At 42.4% G+C, this 22745-nt stretch overlaps 1 protein-coding gene across 2 annotated transcripts in view; it reads left to right on the top strand.

Moving 5' to 3' along the window:
• Window positions 1-6443: 6443 nt before the first annotated feature.
• ALPK2 (alpha kinase 2) overlaps window positions 6444-22745 on the top strand; it is a 98635-nt gene continuing 82333 nt past the window's right edge. The window contains exons 1-4 of one of the 2 annotated variants that reach the window (XM_037016091.2): window positions 6444-6810; window positions 11858-11919; window positions 18836-18963; window positions 22279-22396. In XM_037016091.2, coding sequence (XP_036871986.2) covers window positions 18855-18963; window positions 22279-22396 — 227 coding nt within the window. In that variant the 5' untranslated portion in view covers window positions 6444-6810; window positions 11858-11919; window positions 18836-18854. The remainder of the gene's footprint in view (window positions 6811-11857; window positions 11920-18835; window positions 18964-22278; window positions 22397-22745) is intronic. The other variant, XM_037016102.2, reaches the window with a different exon arrangement.

Genomic DNA, 22745 nt, shown 5'->3' with positions numbered 1-22745 from the left:
GTCATGAATGGATGTTGTATTATGTCAAATGTTTTTTCTGCCTCTATTAAGATGATCATGTGGTTTTGTCCTTTATTCTATTAGTAATGTATTATGTTGATTGGCTTTCAGATATTAAAACACCTTTGCATTAGTAGGATAAATCCCAGTTTGTCATGGTGTATAATGATTTTCACATGTTGCTCATTTCAGTTTGGTAATATTGTGTTAAGAATTTCTGCATTTACATTTTTGAAAGATATTGGTCTTTGGTTTTCTTTTCTTTTTTTAAAAAATCTTTTACTAAGATATGATTTATATACATTCTTATGAAGGTTTCACATGAAAAAACAATGAGGTTACTACATTTACCCATATTGTCAAGTCCCCACCCATACCCCAATGCCGTCACTGTCCATCAGTGTAATAAGATGCCACAGATCTACTATGTGCCTCCTCTGTGCCACACTATTCCCCCCGTGATCCCCAACACCATGTGTACTAAACATAATATCCCTCAATCCCCTTCTTCCTCCCTCCCCACCCGGCCTCCCACACCCCACCCCTTTGGTAACCACTAGTTCATTCTTGGAGTCTCTGAGTCTGCTGCCATTTTGTTCCTTCTGTTTTGCTTCATTGTTATACTCCACAAATGAGGGAAATCATTTGGCATTTGTCTTTCTCCGCCTGGCTTATTTCACTGAGCATAATATCCTCCAGCTCCATCCATGTTGCTGCAAATGGTAGGATTTGTTTCTTTCTTTTGGATGAATAGTATTCCATTGTGTATATGTATCACATCTTCTTTATCCACTCATCTACTGATGGACACTTAGGTTGCTTCCATATTGGTTTTATTTTCTTAGATGTCTTTCTCTGGCTTTGGTGGACACTCAGAAAGTTTCTGTTGACTGCTTTGTTCTGTGTGAGAGAACACTGTTCTTTTTCTTTGCATGTCCAATAATTTTTTGTTGAAAACTTTCAACAATTTGAAATCTTAGAAAATGTGGTAGCTCTGAATTCCAGTCATTCTCGCCATCCCAGTGGCAGTTGTGGTTCTTAGTTTGGTTTGTTAGTAACTGGCCTGAGATTAATCTGTGAAATATGTCTCCCCCAAGGTATGTGGACACAGAAATTTCTGCTCAATTTTTCTTAAATTATTTTTAACTTTGACTTCTTGGGCTCACCCCTGTGTCTGCATAGCCTAGTCAGCTAATGATTAGACAGAGGTTGTGCCCCTGTACCTTGATTCAGGAAAGCTCCCATCCTCTGCCAGTGTATCTGCGGGTAGGGGAATGCATTCCAGTGTCAGCTATGCTCAAGTTGGCCTTCATGTTTACTGCCTGCTGGGCCCTTTCCTGTCTCCTCTGTGCATGCTGGAAGTGGGTGATGGATGGACTGGGTCCTCCCTGGTCTCCACGGCACACCCCCGTAGCCCAAGCCAGACAGATGCTGGTCCTAACCCCAGTCCCATCCTCAAGCTAGTAGAGTCCTATTATCTGCTTATTTGCTGCCAAGAGTTCCTTCCATTGACAAAACTGCTGGGTACAGGGGGTGTCCACTGCTCCAAACGCAGTGAGGCCCCTTTGACCATGGCAGTGCAAATGCCAGTGCTCAAAGTCTGTCCTGGCAGCACCTCTTGACAGTGGAGCCAAGTGGGGGAATGGGAGCAGCTCCAGGCAAGACTGCATAGAGATTCATTGTTAGGACCCAAAGCTGTGAAGTTTTTCAATTACAATGGTTCTCAAATTGTTGCATAGCTTGGTTGATTTCTAGAGCACTAAAATGGCTGCTTGTCTATCTTGTCCATCATTACAGTTGCTTTTGGGGGAAAAGACTTTCCAGCCTCCCGATTAAGTCACAGTTAAAAGTCCCAACTCCCATTTTATTCTCTTTTTAATGGGGGAAAAACCTAGAGTCTTCAAATAAAAATCCTGACTATTATACCTATAGTAATCTCTTACTTGCAAAGGGTAGAAGTTATTAGAGCAGCAAGGAAACTGAGAATCTTAGGTATCCAGATTAAGGAAAAAGGCACAAATGGATACAGTCATTAGCACAGGGCAAAGATCATGTAAAAGAGGGAGAAGGGCTTGGTTTGAATCCAGCTTCACTCTCTCCTCTGCTCTGTAGCAGATAGTGGATAAGTACATGGAGGGATGGGGCTTTCTAAGCAAAAGGGAGGAACCATAAGAAGAAGACAGTTTTCTTTTTTATTGCAGTTAAAAAAATAACAGAAATTTGCTGCATTAACCATTTTTAAGTGTGTGGCTCAGTAGCAGTGCGTCTGTTCACATTGTTGTGAAACAGATCTCCAGAACTTTTTCCTCTTGCAAAACCAAAATTTTATACCCATTAAACAACATCCCCTTTCCCACTCCCCATTCCTTCTATATATCAAAACTTCATAAATATAAAGGCAAACTAAAACTGGGAAAGTAGAGCCTATTAGCAGCAAATTATACATGAAATACTTTTGACTGTGCAAAAAGAAAACAACTAAATAGCAAAGCTGACCAAAAAAAAAAAAAAAAAGGAAAAGACAATTCATAAAAGAACAAGGGCCAATGAACTGAAAAAAAAAAAACCTTGTACCTTAAAATACCAATTTTATGTCTCAGATTGGCAAAAACATGTTCAGTGGTAGTGCTTAGGGCTGAGAGTTACTCTCTCAGTGAGCTGGGCAGGCTCATACCTGCTGGTAGGAAAATAAGGCAGCACAACTGTTAGAGTTTTATTTGGCAATGCTTTCCAAAATCTTAAAATAGTCTTAACTCATGACCCACTAATGTCACTTTTAACATCCTGTCCATAGACAAGAGGGATGTACCCAAATATTTATTTATAAGGATGTATATCACTTTATTTATAAAAAGAAATATATAAGCAATTCAAATATTGAACAGTGGAACAATGGCTACATAAAGTATAATGCATTTATGTGACACTATAATATGGAGTCTTTCCTGAAGAATTCTTAATAAGAGGCTCATGCCAAGTGAAAAAAACAAACAAAAAATTCCCCCAAAACCAAAACCAAAACAGAAAACTGTATGTATGGGTATACACAAAGGGAAAATAAAAATAGAGGGGAATACACCAAAATGGTGACTGTCTCAGGGTGGTGGGAGATTTGAAATTTTCAAAATCAAAATATTAAAAATGTTCATTAACAAGTATATATTGTTCTTATAGTCAGAAGAAAAACCTTAAAAAGGAAACATAAAATATGGAGTATATATAACATATACAAATATTTTTAAAAATATGAATTTCAATACCCTGCTCAGCTAGTTATATTTACTCAGTGTTTGTGAAATGGTGCCTAGGTCTCAGAATACACATTTGTGAGAGTTGGAATTTTGCTCCCGCTCTGAGTCATCATACTTTTTTGTGGCTGTTTTAAAATGAAACTGAAACACTGGAATAAACTGTGCCAGAATTTTATCTTGGAATTTTGGGTTTTTTTTGAGAGTAATTAGACTCTCATATTTAGTTAAATCGAACTTTTACCTGTCTTTGATATTTGCGGTTTTCAGAAGCTGAAATTCAGTACTTCAGGAACATGACGGATTAAATTCCTCTGTACAGTGTTCTGTAAACCTTACAACCAAAACTAATTTCGATACTCAGGGGAAAAATGAAATCCAAATTCCAAACAACATTTGTATGTTTGGAAACTCCCTCTCAGATATATGAATTCTGATAAAATTGCATTTTTTAATTGTCATTTTGCAACTATTTTAAAACTTCATATTCTTATGAAGAACTTTATAGAAATCTGTTACCTGGGATGGAAAACACCATGAGAGACCAGAGTCCTATTTACATTAGCTTCTTTTGCCATTCGGGGAACAAAAATGCCTGTTGAAGCAACCTACTTGAGTAATTAGCAGCCATTGAAAATTTGGGAAACCGAATGGAAGTTGCAAAGGCCCGATTCAGGTCACGTTCACTGAGCAAAGCACCACACATAGTGCAAAAACTATGAGAACCCTTGGACCCTGGATAGGGGCTGATTGTTGAGAGAGGACAGCAAATTGGTGCTCTCAGTGGTGGGCACCCTCCCCAGACGTCAACTGCTGCCTGAAGCAGGAGCGTCCCGCTCAGTTCCAGCTTGGCCCAAGGATCCTGGCAGAAAATCTGATCTCTCCTGACATGTGATTGGTACCAAGCCTCAGCCAAGAATGTGTTCTGCTGGGAAGGGCATTCATCACTTGTATCATTTGAAGGCCTTCTGTGCCAGGAGGAATAAAGTCTTCTAATCCAGACCCAAGTTTTGGGAGCATAGAGAAGTTTAAGAAGCTAATAAATTTGCTTTTAATATTCAGATTAGTTGGGAACTGACTAGATCTCAGTCCTAGCAAGCCTGGAGTGGCTGGCGAATCACCAGGTGCCCATCCATTCATTCGAGAAGCCAAGAAAACACAAAACCCCAAAGGCCTTTCAGAGAAGCAATTAAAAGACAAGCTGATATAAAAGTACATTTCCAACTCTGCTCCTTAGATGGAAATCTGTTCCCAAACGGAGCTTTTTTTTCTTCTCCTATAGCTTCAGAAAAAGATTACTATAACGCATTTTCTTATATTCCATACTGATTGGAATGATGCTAAATATTTTCGGGTCTTCCCTTTAATCACAAACCCACATATTTGTTCATGCTGTTGGAGGGGCACAAATATATATGTCCTCTTTCTCTCCAACATCTTACACCTTCTATTTCCTTGTATCATTTGAGGGCCTTCCGTGCCAGGAGTAATCACAGAACCATTTACTGGCCTGAGTTTAATCCCAGCGTTCTGCTTCTGATCTTCCACTCCTGCTCCAACAACCCTAAAATTAAAATGGAAATTCTGTGGCTGCAGGCTAGTGAGATGAACAATAAAACAAACAGAGGCGAATCCACTATGGGTGTGTGTGTGTATGTATATATGTATATATAACATAGATATATTCTTTGTGAAAAATCCTCTGCTCCTTAAGCCTATTTTACTAGGAGATGATGAATGCTAGGAGTTGAGGGAGTTCATTTTTTTAAAAATGTTTGTGAGGAACAAAAGTTAAGCTACATAACAAATGTGAACTTTTCCATTTAAAAACACCAGGGCAACTCTCCTTCCTTGAGCACATTACATTCATCTACTGCGCTGGGATGTGGGTGCCTTTTTGGCTGTATCCTATCCTGCTGCTGTGTGATACATTTGGTTATTTTTTATCATCACACCTTCCTCCTCTCTTCACTCTCAATTTAAAGTTCTCTCTCTTATCTGGAAAGGTCCTCTGTGAAGAGGATCCACCTGATGCCCACAGTCACCAGCGTTGGGTATTTTTTGCATTCTTTTGCATTTCATAGACATGTTCCCAAAGAGGTAGTCATTATTTTAGTTTCTCAGCTTTCAATATCTTTCTTCCCATATGAAGATAAAACTGAGAAACAGAACACATCACCTGTACATTTCTTGATATTTAATAGTTTTAAATGATGATTTTTCTTGGAAAATTTTTCTTGTGGAAAATTTCTTTCCACCAAGGTACAGTGATATGCCCACCATGCCATGTAAAAACAATTTGCTTTTGAGGATTATAGTGTCCAGGACAGAGGGAATATTTACAGTTATGTCCTTTTCAAAGTCACCCGCTCAGAGCTGCTAATTTTAGCCATCTCTGTCTTTGTGAGTCTCCTAAGAGGCTTCTTTTTAAGCTGTCAGCTTCCACGAGGGGTACATTAAAATACTTTCATGGAGAGGCAAGGTAGTTACAGAATCATACTTTGGATTTGGTATGTTCCTTCTTGGATTTGGGCAAAATTCAGTAAAAGAAGTGCCATTTTACAAAATCTGTTTTGCCAACAGGAACAGTTCTTGACAATTTGAAGTAATAGGGCCCAGGTATTTCTTCTGTGGATTTCTTCTGCTCTTCCTCTGTTCTCTTCTTACTACTGTGGTCAAAATGTGTGTGTGTGTGTGTGTGTGTGTGTGTGTGTGTGTGTGTGTGTGTGTGTGTGTGCGCGCGTGTGTGTATGAGGGGGGGGAGGTGGGAGGGGGCCCTGGGGGAGGTGGGAGGAGGTGGATCCTGCCTTGCTGTGGCTTCTGCTTTTCTCAGAGAACTTCAGAGAACGACTGTGATACCAGTTCTAAATGAACAACATGTAACTCTCCTGTTCACCTCCCCTCATCCCTGCCACGGGTTTCCTATGTGTACTTCAAATGCGTGATACAGAGCTGCTGGCGTCCCTCCAGCCTTAATCACTTCATCAGGCAGCAAGATTTTGCTTTTCTAAGAGGTGAGCGACCAAACCTGAGGCTGTGCCTGGGCTTTGCAAAATGCTGCTTAGTCCCCCAAGCATCAGTGACAGCTTGTCTGGGTTTCGTCAGCCCCTGGGGGTGAGTTTCACCAGGCCTCTTTGCCAGGGCCTCCCCGGCGTTGTCAACAAGTGTCACACCTACTGCAGAAACAGCCCTCAAGTTTCATCACAGGGATGCTAACAAATACTGTCCGGCTGCAGCAGTGACCTAGTGCATTCAAGGGCAGGAAAAAATGCTCTTCTTTCAGAACTTCCCTGGGCATGGAATTTTCCCTCTTAGGAAGATAGGAGCTTTTTCTGGAAACAGATGCAACTGTGCTTTGACCTGCTCATGGGAAAAACCCTGAACCCTGTAACTCCTCTGAAGCCCAGTCCCAGAAACAGGGGCATCCAATCAATGCCTCACACACAGCCTGGGAGCCCACAGCCAAGCCAGCTCTCCTATCCCAACTCTTGGACAAAACAATATTGACAGGCGGGGATACTCACCACTATACTCACAAGGACGGCAAAAACAGTATTGAAAAGTAAGTATCTAGACTTTGTTTTTTACATAAGGAAAGGCCTTGCTTTAAATACGTAGCTGTTTCTGTTTTCTATGATAGGGAACAGGGCAGCTTGTTCAAGCTGCTATGTGGCATATTTGGGTATATGGGGTTTTAAAGTGGCCAAATTCTCATTTTTTAGTTTAGGTCCATTCTGATCCTTTTTGGAAACTACTATTTTTTTAATGTCTGTTTACTTTGAATTAAAATAGATTCTTTCACATCACGGCTATTCTCAACAGCCAGAAAAAGCAAACATACAGGATGACTCAAAGGAGTGACCTGTAGAGGTTTTGCAAAGTAACATGAAAAATTGAGGTAATTATCCAGGTAATTCAGGCCCTAGAGACTTTTGCCTGAAATATTTGAGTATCTTCGTTAAAAGTTTTTGCTTTTGTTTGGATTATCTGAATGGGTAAAAATCCCCACTTTCTGGGTGGGGATATCTTGCCAACAACAGGAATACAAATTGCTGAAAAGCTCTCAGGCATTCATTTCAAAATGGCTGATGCAAACATTCATGGAGTCATTAAATAGACTTTCATTTCTTTTATTTGTTGCGGTAAGAGCACTTACCATGAGATCTGCCCTCTTAATCAGTTTTTAAATGTACAGTACAGTGTTGTTAACTATAGGATTAACGTTGTACTCAAGTTGTTACACAGATTTTTTTTTCAATTTAAGGCAAAAGCCAACCAAAAAAAAAAAATCCATCAATAAAATGACACCACTGTCACACTACATTCTGATGAACACATCCAGACTTTAAAACCACTGATGAAGGGTGTCAGTCACAGACACCTGGCAACCATTTAAAAATAGATAAAAGCAAGAACAGTATTTAGAACTGCTTCTGCTTTAGTGTTTCCCTTCTACAACCTTTACCTTAAGTAAAGGCAGTCTTCATTTTTGAAGATTGATTCATGAGAAATGGTAAGCGATGTTTTGTAACAGGATACCTGGTAAAGGTAACTTGAATGAGCTTCTTTGTTGTGGGGCTTCTGAACGGGAACCCAGGATGTTGTGAGTCACCTTCTGAATCGACAAATTGACAGATCCAGTATTAACAGGCACTGATGGTCAATCAACATATTCAGGTCTTGGAAATCAGGATTGAAAACAAACTAAATGTATTTGAGCTTCCAAATCACAGCGGCCTTTTGAAGTTTTTGCAAAATATTCGGTCACAATTTGGGGTAGATTTTTAGGTAGGGTGGAATTCTTATTTTCATCAACCGCAGAGAGCTCCTTGTTTCCCCCATGTAATTCATTCTTACCTGCCCCGTGCACACTTACGTGTGGATATCAGTCCGTGCAAAGAGGATACCGCCAAGTGTCTCATCTGGGTGAGTGGAGGTTGAGGGAAGCAGAGTGGTGCTGAGGAGTAAAGCCCACACTCTGGAGTCAGATGTGGAATCAGATCCTGATTCTAGCACAGCTTTTCAGCCTGTCTGAACTCCTGTGTTCTTGTCTGTAAAATGAAGATGTCATCATCCAGTTTGACAGGACTGATGGAGGATTAGATGAGTAAATATACCTAAAGTACCTGGGCAGTGGTAGTTTCTCCACAAAGGCTAGTTCTCCTCCTTGGTTAATTAAAAAGCTTCTCTCTCTCTTTTTTGCTAAAACTTCAGAATGTTTCCATAATACAAACTATTCAAGTAATGGAAATGACACATTTTTGACATCAGTGCATGACTATACAAAAATAACAGGTTAGATTTTTTGATGAAAATTCTGTACTTGAAACCAATGTATCTGAGAGCAAAATAGAAAAAGGATTGTGTTTTAGAATGCATCTATAATAAATAAGAAAACTGTTTTTGTCTGAAAATGGTTGATGGTATGTTTATTATCTAAAGAGAGTATATCCATATCATTTGAGGATGCTTTTTAGTACCTACCAGTACCATGTTTAAATACGAGTTTTCTTAAGTCCATAGGAATGGAAGGGAAAAGTAAATGTCTGCATATAAGGGGATGCCTGTGATTATTATGAAAATAAGGCACAAGCACAGTCTTTCTTCAAAGATTATAGTTGAGCCTTGTGTCAATTCCCTTTTTGCTTAGATACAGGCACTGTAGGGTGATAGGTGGGAGTGAAGGTGAAAATGCTCTGAAATGGACTAGCCACTGGGGTCTGAGCCGAGACAATAGCTGGGTAGGCCATCCTAGGAGCCATGGCTGGAATGTCAAGGTCAGTGATGAAGGTCCATAATGAGCACAGGGTGCTTCTATGTTCTGGGGTGAGGGCGAGTCGGGCACAGAGGGATGGACAGACAGGAATCACAAGTAGACCTCATGGGATGGCTCTAAACACTTTTATCAGCTCTCTATTGTGTTACTGCCCTTATCTTCACTGAGATACCCCATAGCTTTGGCCCAGGCACATCTAAGTATTGTAATCAATTCTTTGCTTGAGTTCCTGAAAGGCTCACAAGGAACCCTGCTCGTCTGGGCTTAATTCTGCTAAAAGGGAAATCTGGATATTCAGAAGTGTAAAGAAATGTGCAAGAAAATAATCAGGTCAGCGTGTGGTTGGCAAAAATGAAAGAATAAATGCCCAACCCACATGAAAGAGAGAAACATTTAACAATGTGTGGAGCCCTCTTGGAGGTTTCTGCTGATGCGCACCCTCCCGGCATAGCCCCAAAGGACCAGGAGACTTTGGACATCAGGCTGGAGAGACATCAGGTCTGGACAGTTCACTTCCCAACAGATAGCACCCTACTGCTCCCAGAGCCGCCTCCTGCATGGCTGCTGCCGGTGTGTCTGGGGCCACACAGCTCACCTTGACCTGCACTTGGACTTCAGTCCTGCTCTTAGATAACCAGGCTCATTCACTGCTCAGTCAGTAAGTCATTTAAGACCTTCCTCTAGAAAAGCAGTTCTCAAACTTTAAAGTGCAGCACCGTCTAGAGACCTTGTGAAAATACAGGTTACTGGCTCTCAATCCCTGAGTTTCTGATTCTGAAAGTTCCAAGAATTTGCCTTTCTGACAGGTTCCCAGGTGATGGTGATGGTGCGGCCCAGGCAAGTCCACACTCTGAGAACCTCTGCTTTAGCCATTCCTGCAGCCTGTAATTCCTGAAGAAAACCTACTCGGGCTTGTTCTCTCCAATCACTAAGCCTGCCTACACAGAGATGCAGAAGGCTCAGCTGGAAGGTGCTAGAGCTGTAGGAACACAAGCATAAACCCATCCGGTGCCGTTCGGGCAAAGAGTTGATAGCTGAGCATGTGTCTGGGGGACACTGAGTGTGGGGGGGGACACACTGTGGTGAGTGGTCCATCATGGTGGAGGGGGTCTTTTTATTATTTTTTTTCCAGGGGTGGTAATCAAGGGAGGCTTCAAGGGCAAGCTAGCACTCGAGCTGGGGCTTGAAAACTCGTGGGATTTGAACACGTTATCGATGGAAGGTTGTCTGTGTAAAGGAAACAATAAAAAACAAAACATGGAGGGCAGAAGGAGACAGGGTTTGAATGAAGACCAGAAATATGTTTGGTTAGGCTAGGCTTTCTTCAGGTGCCCCCCGAGCTTTCTCGGAGAAGCATTCTTTGATTAAGCCACCTAATCTCAAATCCTTCTGTCTATACAGAACTAATCTCATTATACAACCGAATCTCAAATCCTTTACTTCTGTCTATAATGTGGTGAAGGCACGTGAGGGCCAATGATAGGAATTTCCATGGGCCAGGCAGGGGAAGGATGGATGCTTCAGTATGCTTTCTAGAAGGAACAAAAATCAACTCACACTAGCTTAAAGAGGAGTGGGATTTATTGCCCACCCAACTGAAAAGTCCCGGAGTTTGGTCAGGATCCCGGCTCTGGTTCTCTCTCTGCAGACCCTGCCCTTCTCTGTGCTTTGGCTTCACCCTCAGCCTGTTTTCTGACAGTCTCAAATGCTTATCACAGCTTCCCCTGGGGTTGCACGCTTTCTTTTTCCTTTTTGAGAGGCCATAGTGAAAGACCTAAGCTTGGCACTGATTGGATCACTCCCGAACTGCCTTCTGGAGAGAGCCATGTGCTGATTGGCTTAGGCTTAGGTTAATAAGCCAATCACCGAGCAAGACCAATCAGAGCCCAGAAAGCAGGAAGGGCGCGGAGTGCTGGGAGGCGGTGGAATGGAGTTAGAAGAAGCGAAATGGCCACTTCAGGAGGTTTCGGCTATTTTGGAGAAAGGCCTCCAAAGTCAACCCAGCTCTTCCTTTAGTCGTAAGGTTAGCTATGGGCAGTGTTCATATTTTAGAGATTTTTGGATAGGCCTGTTATAAACTCCAACTCAGACAAGGTAACAGATTCTCCCCAGAATGGCCCTTGCATGGAGTACATGACCTTCCTCCCAGGGTGCTTTTTACTGGGTGTGGTGAGGCACACTTTACTAAAAAAAAAAGATTAGATGAAGAATGATTTAAAAACCCTATTCAGAAAAGAAGGTTAGGTGGAGGCAAAAATAAAGTTTTCTCCCCAGACCCCCTGACTGGCTGTGTTGAAGGATGATGGTAGAAGGTGGTGAGGTTAAGGACACGTCCCTGGTCCCCCAACTGTGCACTTTCTTTGAGCGGCTTACTGGGAGGTGGTTTGTTGAGCACAGAAAAGCCAGGCACAGTTCGTTTCCCTGAGGGGGTGGTCTTCTTCCCCCTACATGGCAGAGAGCAGGACAGAAGAGACCCCAGCCTTTCCCAGGTCCTCAACTATACTGGCTGAAGCCTGAATTTCCATAGAGAAACACTCCACACCTTTTGGTCCCATTAAAAATAAACATTCTCCAACGAGGGAGAGCTTGGAGTTGCCTTGGGGCTTGGGTACATGGGGAGGGAGCAAAAACACACAAGGGGCTTGTGAAGGACAAGAGGAAGAGGAACCAGAGAAAGGGCTTCTTCACTGCACAGTGGTGGCCCTGAGTGCGTCACCTAGACTGGACACGACCGTCAGTCCACCAGGCTCACTTCAGATCAAAGTGATTTTAACCAGTTGATTGACAGAAGTTGGTCTCATTAACAGCAGTGTCCTGCTTTGTACGTTCACAGCATCATAGTCTTTCCCCTCTTCCTGACTGCCCTGAGAGACGACAAGGACACCAGAGGCAAAGGTATGTGTCCTTTCAACATAAGTTGAAAATCAGAGTCAAGAATCATGGATTTTCCCACTAACAAGCTGCGTGACCTTGGAAAAGTCCCTTAACCCGCCTGTGATTCTAGAGTGTTTCTCAATTGCAAAATCAGGGAAGGTACTAAACTCATAGGTCTCATGTAACCTTGAGCTATTTTTTTTAGCCCTCCCTTAAAGAATTGGAATCTTCCACAGATTGTAAATAGCAGAGGAAAGGAGTACCAGTGGGAAGACTCTCTATTCTACCAAAAACAGTTCAATCCAAATGCTGACAGCAGATTACAGCTACAGTTCATTGTTAATACTTTATCTATGTGCCAGGCACACTGTCAGGCACATGGAGTTGCTCACTATTAATATTTAAATGTTAAATTGAATTTTTTTTATTAGGTAACATATATAGATTTAAAATATCCAAAGGTATACAAGGCAAGCACTGACCTAACTAGCATCCCCTCCTTTCCTCAGACACTGGTGCCTCCTCCCTAGGGGCAGTCAGGTTACCTGTTTCTTGTGTATTTCTAGAATCATAATGTGTATAAATAAGCATATTAGAATATTCTTATTTTTTTATGCAAGTGATAGCATACACTACACTCTTTTCTATATTTTATTTTGCTTAACAATTATATCTTGGAGATCATTCCATATCAGTGCATACATATACCACCTTATTCATTTTTATACCCATTGCTGTTAAAAGGTTCCATTGTGTAGCTACACCGTAACCAGATTCCTACTGATGGATATTTAGATTACTTTCAGTCATTTACTGTCACAAGCACTGCTGCAATGAATATAGAAGGTGCTTGTTAAATGTTTGTCTCCTTCTTGCCTCTTTTACAAATGAACATTTTTGAGGCATATTTTGCATATTGTATAGTTCACCTTTCTAAGTGTTCAGCTCGGTGATGTTTTCAGTACATTTATCAAGGTGCACCACCATCATTGATGTTTTGCACAGTTTCATCACCGCACAAAAGATCCTTCATGCCTGTTTAGTGCTGATTAACGTTCTCTGCCCTGCCTCCCCCTCCAGCATTCACTAATCTACTTTTGGTCTCTGTTGCTTATTTTGGACATTTCATGTAAATGGGATCAAGCAATACGTGGGCTCTCATGTCTGGCTGCTTTCACTGAGCATAATGATAATGTTCTTGAGGTTCCCATGGCCTACCAGGTATACTGGTTTGTTCCTTTTCATTGCTCTGTAGTGTCTTGCTGTATGGCTCTGCCACATTTTATCTGTTTCATTAGTTGGACATTTAGGTTGTTTCCAACAGAAATTTAGGTTATTTCCAATTTTTCGTTATTATGAATAACTCTCCTAAGAACATTTGTGTGAAAGTCTTTGTGTGGATGTATGTTTTCATTTTTCTTGGGCAGATTTCTAGGAATGGAAATTCTGGGTGTTTGGGTAAATTTCAGTTTAACTCTTTAAGAAACTGTCAGTTTTCCAAAGTGTCTGTTCCATTTTACATTCCCACCAGCCATGTTAGTGGGTTGCCTTTTCCATATTTCCCATCTATTTTATTATAGCCATTCTAGTGGGTATGAAATGCTATCTCATTATGGTTTAATTTGCATTTCCATAATGATTAATGATGTTGAGCATCTTTTTCTTGGGCTTATTTCTTGCCTGTTTCTCACGTACAACCCCAAAGTCATACCCAAAAAAGAACACAGTGCTTGAGACAGTGAGGAACTAGGTTTGTAACATCAACCCTGTAAAGTTACAATAAGCTTCCAAATCATTATCTGTGAAATGGGAAAGAATACCTCCTTAGTAGTTGTGCTGTAAAGATTAAATATGATAATGTCTATTAAGTGCCCAGCCTGGGGGCTGACATGTAGAAGCACCCAAAACATGTCAATTATCTTTACCCGCCTGGTCTTTCTCCCATGGCCCCCATTCCCAAATTCCCAGAACCCATCTTTGGGGAGGATGCTATTCCCTAACTAACCTAGGATGGGCTATTAAGGGACAGTGGGTGTGGCATCCAAATCCATAGTAACTCAGATGGCAAATTCAGGAACCCAACTGCCATTGGATTAGCCTGGGTAATCAGAACTAATCCCTCCTGTCCCCAGTGAGACAGCACTGCGACAGCTGGCTTTCCTACCAGCTCCTGTTCTCTGATGTGGACTGAGAGCTCTGCCCTGGCCCCTCTGTGGACAGCAGGCTTCCTGCTGACAGCAGCCATGGGTATGGGGCAGATTAGCCAAGAAAAAACTTGGCAGCAGTCAAGGGTTTTCAATATTCAAAGAATTCTCCTATAATCTCTTACCTGTTTCCCACCAATTTGAGAGGAAGATATTTTGTAGTTTTGCTGATGTTAAACCCAAAGCTCCTGACAGCAGCTAACAGAGAGAGCTCATTTTGCTATTAAGAGGAGTTTTATGCACCCATTTAATTTTCCTACCAATGAAGTGAAGTAGAGACTGCTGTTATCTTAGTTTTACAGGTGAACAAACTGAGGCAGAGAGAAGATAAGGTAGTAAGTGGTAGAGCTAGGGTTTGAACCCAGGAATCTGGCCCTTCATCACCACATCCTTCTGCTGTTCAGTTAAGCTTCCTGCCCATTCTGGAGTATCTATCAAATGGGACATGAGAGTACTCTTTTATTCAGCAATTCCATTTCTTGGTATTAGTCTAGAGAAACACCTGCCCAGAGAGGCATGTACCAAGATGTTTTCTGAGACACATTTGTAAGTCTAAAAACTCCAGTCAGTCTCTATGTCGTCAGTACAAGAACAGACAGATTAAGCACGATATTGCCATACCATGCAATACTGAGAGCATCGGGCAGTTTTTAAAAAAGGATGCAGCCCTTTATGGACTGGACTGACACTGTAAGACTGCCAGAAGTTATTCTTAAGTCAGATAAGCCAATTGCATGCAAGTACATGCCATGTAATGCCACTCATCCCACAAAATTATATATGTATTCTGATGACTTTATACATAAATGGATGAAAAATGCCTGGAAGAACAGCCAACTCTTGCTCTTAGGATGGAGGAAGAGTGCTTGTGGATGAATTTACCTTTATATGCATTTTTAAGAATACACATGTATGCATGTAGAATCTGTATAATTAAAGGTAAACATACATTTTAAAAAGAAAGCAATTTGCCCTGGACCACACAGCTAGAAATCATTGGCAACAAAAGAAGAATCACCCAAATATTGTGTTCTTTCCAGTTAGCATGTTTTCTCTCCAAGGTTGTCTGTGAGCCCAGCCGCAGCCCTCTCTGCTAGTATCCGTAACTCAGTATAGCTATCCATCTCCAGCGGAGAAGGGGAAATCTGTCTTCAAAGGCTCTCACTGCGTCCTGACGTCACTGTCCTTTCCCTGTGGCTGGGGTACGTGGTCCCTGAACCAACTGTATGAGTCAGGGAGTGTGTGTGTCAGTGTTGTGACCTGTAGGACTTCACTGTCAAGAGGCAGTCACCCGGGGAGGAGCCATAGGTGACACGCCAGGTCCTCAATGTCACCCCAACTCCTGACAGTTTGTCCTTTCTTTCCTGTCCACCCCAGCAGTGAACCTTGGAAATGGGAACGGAGGAGTCATATCTTGTAAATCACTATTGCAGGTGAATATTATACCAGTAGAAACTTTAAGACATTAATTGACATATCACGTAAAACAACAACAACAACCATTTGTGGTAACCCCCAGCAGAAAAGGAAATTGATGAAACCAGGGAAGTCTTTCATTAAAGTCTATTGATTACCACCTTGAAAATCAGTTATGTAGCTGATTCTTCCTAGGCCATTTATATACATATTTTAATCCTTACAACATTATCGTTATCTGCTAGTGCAGATGATGTAACAGGCCTGATACCTCCACCAGGTCGGTGGCAGAAGTGGATGTAGATTTATCCCTGGCCAGTGACAAGGCCTGGGCTTGGTTCTCAGTCCTGTGGTGCTTCTGGGTCTGGAGAGTTTTCTAGCCATGAGAGTCTTGTGCCCACCCTTTCCCCTCCCCAGTTGTCTGGGTAAGTCTCCTAGGAATGTGGAGAGCCCAGGTAGCCATCCCTTTGCCCCGACAGCTGCTCCTAAGAAGGGTTGCATATTGGCCTTGGGAAGAACTGAAATGCTGACACACGGTACAGCATGGATGAACCTTGGGAGTGTTATGCTACAAGAAATAAGCCGTCACAAAGGACTACATATCACTTGATTCTATTTATATGAAATATCCAGAATAGGCAAAGCCATAAAGACAGGAAGGCGATCTATGTGTCTTTGGGGCACTGGGAGGGTGGGGGTTGGTGGGAAGATGAGGAGGGGGAAACTAAGGGTGGGGGGTTATTTTGGGGGTCATGAGAATGTTCTAAAACTGATTGTGGTGATGGTCACACAACTCTGAATACATTGAAAGCCATGGAATGGTACACTTTAAATGGGCGAATTGTGTGGAATGTGAATTACATCTCACTAAAGCTGTTAAAAAGAAGTGTTGCAGAAGTTTCAGTGTCATTACCAGTCAAGTCAGATGGGCTAGTGTTTCTAACCAGAAGCTGCACTTAAAAAAAATAATAATTAGTGCTAACATTTACTGAGCGCTTACTTCTGCATTGTAGTAAGTGCTTTATAGGCAATAATTCATTTAGTCTTCACAACCTATGAAGAATATACAAGTTATGCCTCCATTTTACAGATGAGAAAACTCAGGCACAGAAAGGTTGTTTCATGCTTATTGAGCTCGTAATGAGCGAAGGCGGAATTTGAACCAGACTCCTAACCACCTGTGCACGTTGCCACTCAAAAATGATGATTGTAAGTGTTAGGGCTAAAACCTCTGACTCCTAGTCCACTGGTTTTCTTGAATGATAAACTAACTGTATTCCATGTCCAGATCAATATACTAACTGGAGATACAAAAAATGTAAATTGCACTGTCCTCATCTTTGGGAAATTTACCAGACTAGCAATAAATACAAATAAATAGGGTGATTCTAAGTCTAAGACTCTCTTTGTCTCTTTATTTCTTATTCTTTTCTTTCTCTCCTTCTCCCTCTTTCTTCCTAAAGCTGCACTTTTATATGTGTGCCAACCCTTGTTCCGCACTTTATATTGAGTCAAGGACACTGGACAAAATCAGGAATACAATTTACACTTTTAGTTGTGAAATACCATAACATTAAAAAAAATTGGACTTATATCCCATTCTTCCTGCTTTAGACCTACATTTAGCCCTAATATTATTCATTCAATTATCCTGAGAAATACCAACTCTTTTTTTTCTCTTAAATCATATCTGCTGCTCTAGCTCCCATTACCAGATCAAACTTAAAAGGGGATGAGTAAATACACTGGTGTTAAAGAAATACTGTGGGAGCTTCAGAAGCAGGAGGAGAGGCCCAGAGGGGAGGACTAGCACGTGTTTAAGTGTAGACCAGGGGAGCCGTCTACCAGGCAGGGCCAGCCCCAGGGGCCCCGTGGCTCGAAGGGTGCCGGTGGTCTGTTTAATGCTCTGCGCTTGCTGTCTTCAGTATCTTAACCATATTTGAACAAGGAACTCCTCATTTTCATCTTGAACCCAGACCTGCAAACTGGGGGAATTGGTTCTGAACAGTTAAGAAGCTGTCATACCTGCATGCAGAGGGGTTCCCCTTGTATGTTACGGGTGGGGCCATGTAGACCCAGACTCTTCCACGGAGAGCTCGGCTCAGACTTCTGCGTTAGGGCCCTCAGCATCCCCACCATCACCATTTGCAGCTTCTTGGAGCCCTTCCCCTGTTCATGCTAAGTGTACCTCGTGTGTGGTGTGAGCTTTCCTTTACCTGAGCTCCACGGTGTGGAGAGCTGCTCACTAAGGTAAGGAAGCGGGACCCTACCGTTTGGATAGAGCACAATGTTATTTCTGAGCTTGGGCCCCTGCAGAGGACAGATTTGGCAGAGTGAGGCCTGCCCTGAACCCCGAGGAGAAAGGGGAAAAAGGCCCTCTGGCTTCAGACTGACCTGTGTTCTTAGGGTGGCCACATACCTGTGCCAAGTGGGTACTGTGTAGCTGCAGGGGTGCCTTGCACACGCAAGATGTCAGCTTGCACAGCCATGAAGTGTGGCCCCAAGGCAGCAGCCACTGAAGCTGTGTGACCTTGAACAGTTGCTGAACTTCTCTGAGCCTCAGCTTCTCATCTGTAAGATGTAGGAGGTAAGCATTTAGGTAGTTTAAAAGGATGAAATAAAGTACCTGGTGACTAATCAAGTGTTTGTGCCTGCTTGTACAAGTGAGCACATGCTTGCCCAGATGCACCAGCCCAGCCACTGCCCTCTCGGGGGGGCAGAGGAGGGGAGGTGCCTGAATGGTGCCAAGAAGGTGTACTTTCTCAGTTTCGAAATACTTCCCACCTGGAGATTCATTTGCATCTAATCAACTACTCTTTTTGGAGGCAAACATGCATATGCACTTTTTGAGTCCAGTATGAAAAGACTTTGAGGAGGAAAGAAAGAAATGAGAGGAGATGGCCCTGGCTGTAGGCTTCGTGGTTCTTTCCTCCTTATCTGGGCTTTGGTCAGGCTGTGATCCACTTGGACTAGTGGCTCTCAACTGCCGCCCTCCCAGGGGACATCGGCAACATCTGTAGACATTTTGATTGTCACGAGTTGGCAGAGGGTGCTACTGATACGCAGTGGGTTGAAGCCAGGGGTGCTGCTAAACACCCTACAGAACCCAGGACAGCCCCACAAGTATCAGGCTCACATGTGCGCAGAGCCGCAGGCGGGAGCCTGCCCCAGGACTTGCCCTCTCTACGCCAGGGAGAGGTGCTTATGATCCTTCTCTCTCCCTAGGGGCCACTGACTGGGCCGCGGGGTTTCTTGAACTCGTGGGAATGTCAGAGAAGTCCATAACAAATGCTAATATTGGGACTTTTATTTTCCAGATTCAAGTGGCATGAAAGGATGACAGACTCCGAAGGGCCCCAGAGACACACACTTTGTTTTTTATCCACGTTGCTTTCCCAGAAAGTTCCTGAGAAATCAAACACATCGCTTCGCTGCATAATATCTGGTAAGCGTTACTAGCTAATCACCGTCTGAAATCTTCTTGTGGACCAGCTGTTTGGGAACACAAAGGTGTTCTTAAAACATCATTTGGGAAAATCGCCTGGGAAGTTTGTTTTGAGTAACCCATGGAGCAACTAAATCCTCTATGATATTTTCCTGAAAGATTTCTTGGAGTCATTTCCTGGACACATTTCAGGGATCTTCACTTCACATTGCGTTTCTTCATTAGGGAAACTTCCATATTGGTAATTTTTTCAGATAATCTACTCTTAATCTGTGTACACAGGACTGTGTACATAGGAGTGGCATGAATAACGTCTGTCAAACACTGTTGAACTTTAGTTCCATCAGTCTTCTACTGATATCCCAGTACTGGCTGAATCTGCTTCCCCACTGCCTGCACATTAGTCAGCAGGGAAGACGTCACCCAAGACAAAGCATATCCAATAGGGGACAAGCAGGACACTGGAATTTCTCCCCCGGGCTGGAGAATAAATAATCCAGAGCTCAACTGGAAATGGTGCTCCCAGGGATAAAAATGATTTATTATTTAAAGAAAATAGAAGCAAAATAATTGGGTAGGGAGTGGTATCTTGTATTTTGTGGTTTTCTTTTCTTTCTGTGATTACATCTCTACCCTCAAAAACATGCAGGCGCCAGTGATCTTCCTGAGGGCAGGTAGAAAACTATCCTCCCCTGATCCCCTTTCCTACATCCAGAGAGAAGAGCCGGCTTCTGAAATGGCCACGCTTGCTTAGCAGAAGTCATAATAAAATCCCATCATCAGTCTGGATGCTGGGGTGTAGAACTGTGCGCTTAGCCTCTCTAAGCCCAGAGCTGAGCCCACTTGCTTTCTAGGTGTTTGTCCATAGCCATTCAGATAGACGGACAGGCACCAGTCCACTACTGAGCCTTCCAAGTGGAGCCCTTGTGTCTCCCCAGGGGGCCCCAGTGTTGAGACATACCCTAAACTTGGCCACTGGTCCCCACACACCTTAGCCAGATGCTTGTGAAATGTTCTAGAGGTGGCTTTCAATATGTGACCTGTAGGTAGACTTAAAAACATGGGTAGGATTTTCCGGTTAGGTTTCCAGCAAGTGGAGGAAGAAAAAAGAGAACCACCCACATGGTACAAATACCAGTTCCTTATGCGAGTCTCATTTCTGGCTGATGGTTCAGATCTATGCTGCACAAAGGGAAAAAACCAGTCAGCCATTAAGAAACTGGGGGAATCAATCAGCCCAGATGAGTCTGAATGAAGTGAACAAAACTGGAGTCAAAGAGATCAGAATGAGTTCCCCAGACCCAGTTCATGCACACTGCATATACTTTCTTCAAGAAAATCAGGTACACAACATATGATTTCACTCCTTTGTGGAGTATAAAAACAAAGTAAAACAGAATAAACAAAATAGCAGTCAGCTCATAGACACCAAGAAGGGACTAGTTGTTACCAAGGGGGAGGGGAGGGGGTAAAGGGGCAAAATAATTCACAATCACAATATAAGTTGGTCACAGCGACTGGAGTACAGCATGAAAAATACAGTTAAAGATTCTGTATAACATCTTTTGGTGTTGATAGGTAGTGACCTCACTAGAGAGGGTAAGGATTTAATAATATGGGTAACTGTTGAATCACTGTTGTATATTTGAAACCAACGTAAGAATATATATCAATGATGCTTTAATTAAAAAAAAATCAGGTATACATTTTTTAAAAAAGGAGCAATTGAATGCTTCCTAACAAGGAATCTATGAAATTGTCTGAGAGGGGGACACAAGGCTGATAAAGGCAGAAATGAATTATGACCAGCAGCTTCCTTGATGGTTTTTCAAGGAAGCTCATTTTTGGTGGCTTAGTAATTTGCCTGAAAGAGACCCAGCCAAGGAGCTGCTGTGGAAGGATGTGTCCTTGCATGCAGCCTCTCTGCTTCTGGTTCCAGGGACCTATTACTCAGGTGCCTACCTGAAGGAGGAGGCAAAGACGAATACCCACAATTGCCACAAAGCACATTCATGGTGTCGGCACGGAGGTAGTCTAGCTGGGAGACAAGACACGGTGGGGGAAGCATCCTCAGGTCCCATCCATGGCACAGACCTCAGAGGAACATAGAGTTCTTCTCTTAGTGGTCAAAGTCATATGATAAATGATAGGAAAACACACATGTTTCTGGGATGGGTTCAGAATGGCGTAGTGTTTCCACATTCTGGGCTTTCCTCCTATATGTCTGGTACATTTCAATGTGTTTTCAGTGGTATGGAGGCTAGTGAGAAAGCTCCCCTGGGGCATTCTGGAAACCCTCCTGCCCTATCACAAGGGGAAAAAAAATCCCAAGAGTGAATGGAATTCCTGGGGTTTTACCAGATTAGCCCATGAGTGAGTGTCACATAGCGTTCATGATCACCAAGGGAAATCTGAGGGAGAATGTATAGGCCAATTTCTGTGATCATGTCAGTCACACGTGCTCAGTGCCAGCCTGGCAGACTTACCTTCCAGACTTCCTCCTCCTCAGGAAGGTATGGCATTTGCTAATCCACTTTGTTCCTCCCTCTTTTGTACCATATCATACACTTGACTCTAAACACTGTTAAAAAAATTACTTTCAAAAAGGTAAAGTGACTCCCATGCAAATATGAAAGGAACATCTCAGACACTTTATTCAAGTCTTTGAACACACAGGGAACCAGAAACTATTAAGGTGTGGCCAAGAAATTGGAGGTATTAGGTAATTACAGGCAATGTAATAAGGGGATGTTAGGGTAAGATTAGTGGGTTAAGTAAAACACCGGTGAATGTCCTGTAGGGCAATAAACCATAACTTATGGAGTTATCTTTTCTGCCAGAGATTATTTGTATCTCTATTGGATAGAAATCTACAAGTTTACATGTAACTTCACCGAATCTGGGAATTTTAATCACTAGTGATCATTGAATTAAAGTGCATTTCCCTAGATAATTTTTAGGTGGAGCTGTGTGTCCTTAGGGTATTGAAAGAAGATCCTACCCACATTTTTGCCTTATATCTAGGTCTTAGATACTTTTCTTAATAGCTCCTTGATATTAGGGACAGAATTTTTCATTTTGTGTGTGCCCCATCCTCACCCTGGCACAGCACTAGCTTAGGCACATAACATGCTCAATGGTGCTTGTTGAATGATGCATTTGCATCAGTGAGAGGGAGTTTTTCCTGTTCCCCCACTGACATAGTCCATCATACTCATCCCTATTGCTTATTACTCCTTCTTATTCCTGGCTTTATAGTTTTCTTTTCTAATAATACTTAATGTAATAAGAATATTCTTATTTCTTTATCATCAGGTGAGCCCAAGCCAGAGGTAACTTGGTATAAGAATGGTCAAACCATACATGAGTGTGGCATTGTTTCCAGTCATGAATTCTTCCAGAATCAGTATATTCATGTGTTACATCTCTATTGGTAAGTCTATGTACCCCTGTGGACTGTGTGCTCAGATTCCTGCATTCTGTCATGTGCTGGTTTCTGTGAGTTAACGCCAAAAGGTTGGCTCATGTTTGCTTTTTGATCCTAATGTTAGATGCTCTTGGCTGGTGTCAGTCAATGCATCCAGCAGCGACTCTGCTGAGCTCTGCCTGGTCACTAATCACATGGCTCTAATTTGCTGCCATTGGTGGAATTACAACTTAATCTAGAATTTTATGCAAGGCAGTCCCACCCTTTTCATTCATTAAGTGAATGAAATTGAATCTTGTTCTCTCTGGGAAGTTTAGCACAATAGGATTTCAGCACCATCATCCCACCTTGCCTG

Source organism: Manis javanica, chromosome 9, assembly GCF_040802235.1.
Source record: "Manis javanica isolate MJ-LG chromosome 9, MJ_LKY, whole genome shotgun sequence".
NCBI classification, from domain to species: Eukaryota; Metazoa; Chordata; class Mammalia; order Pholidota; family Manidae; genus Manis; species Manis javanica.
Note: the sequence above shows the minus strand (reverse complement) of the source record. Positions and strands in the feature narration are given on the sequence as shown.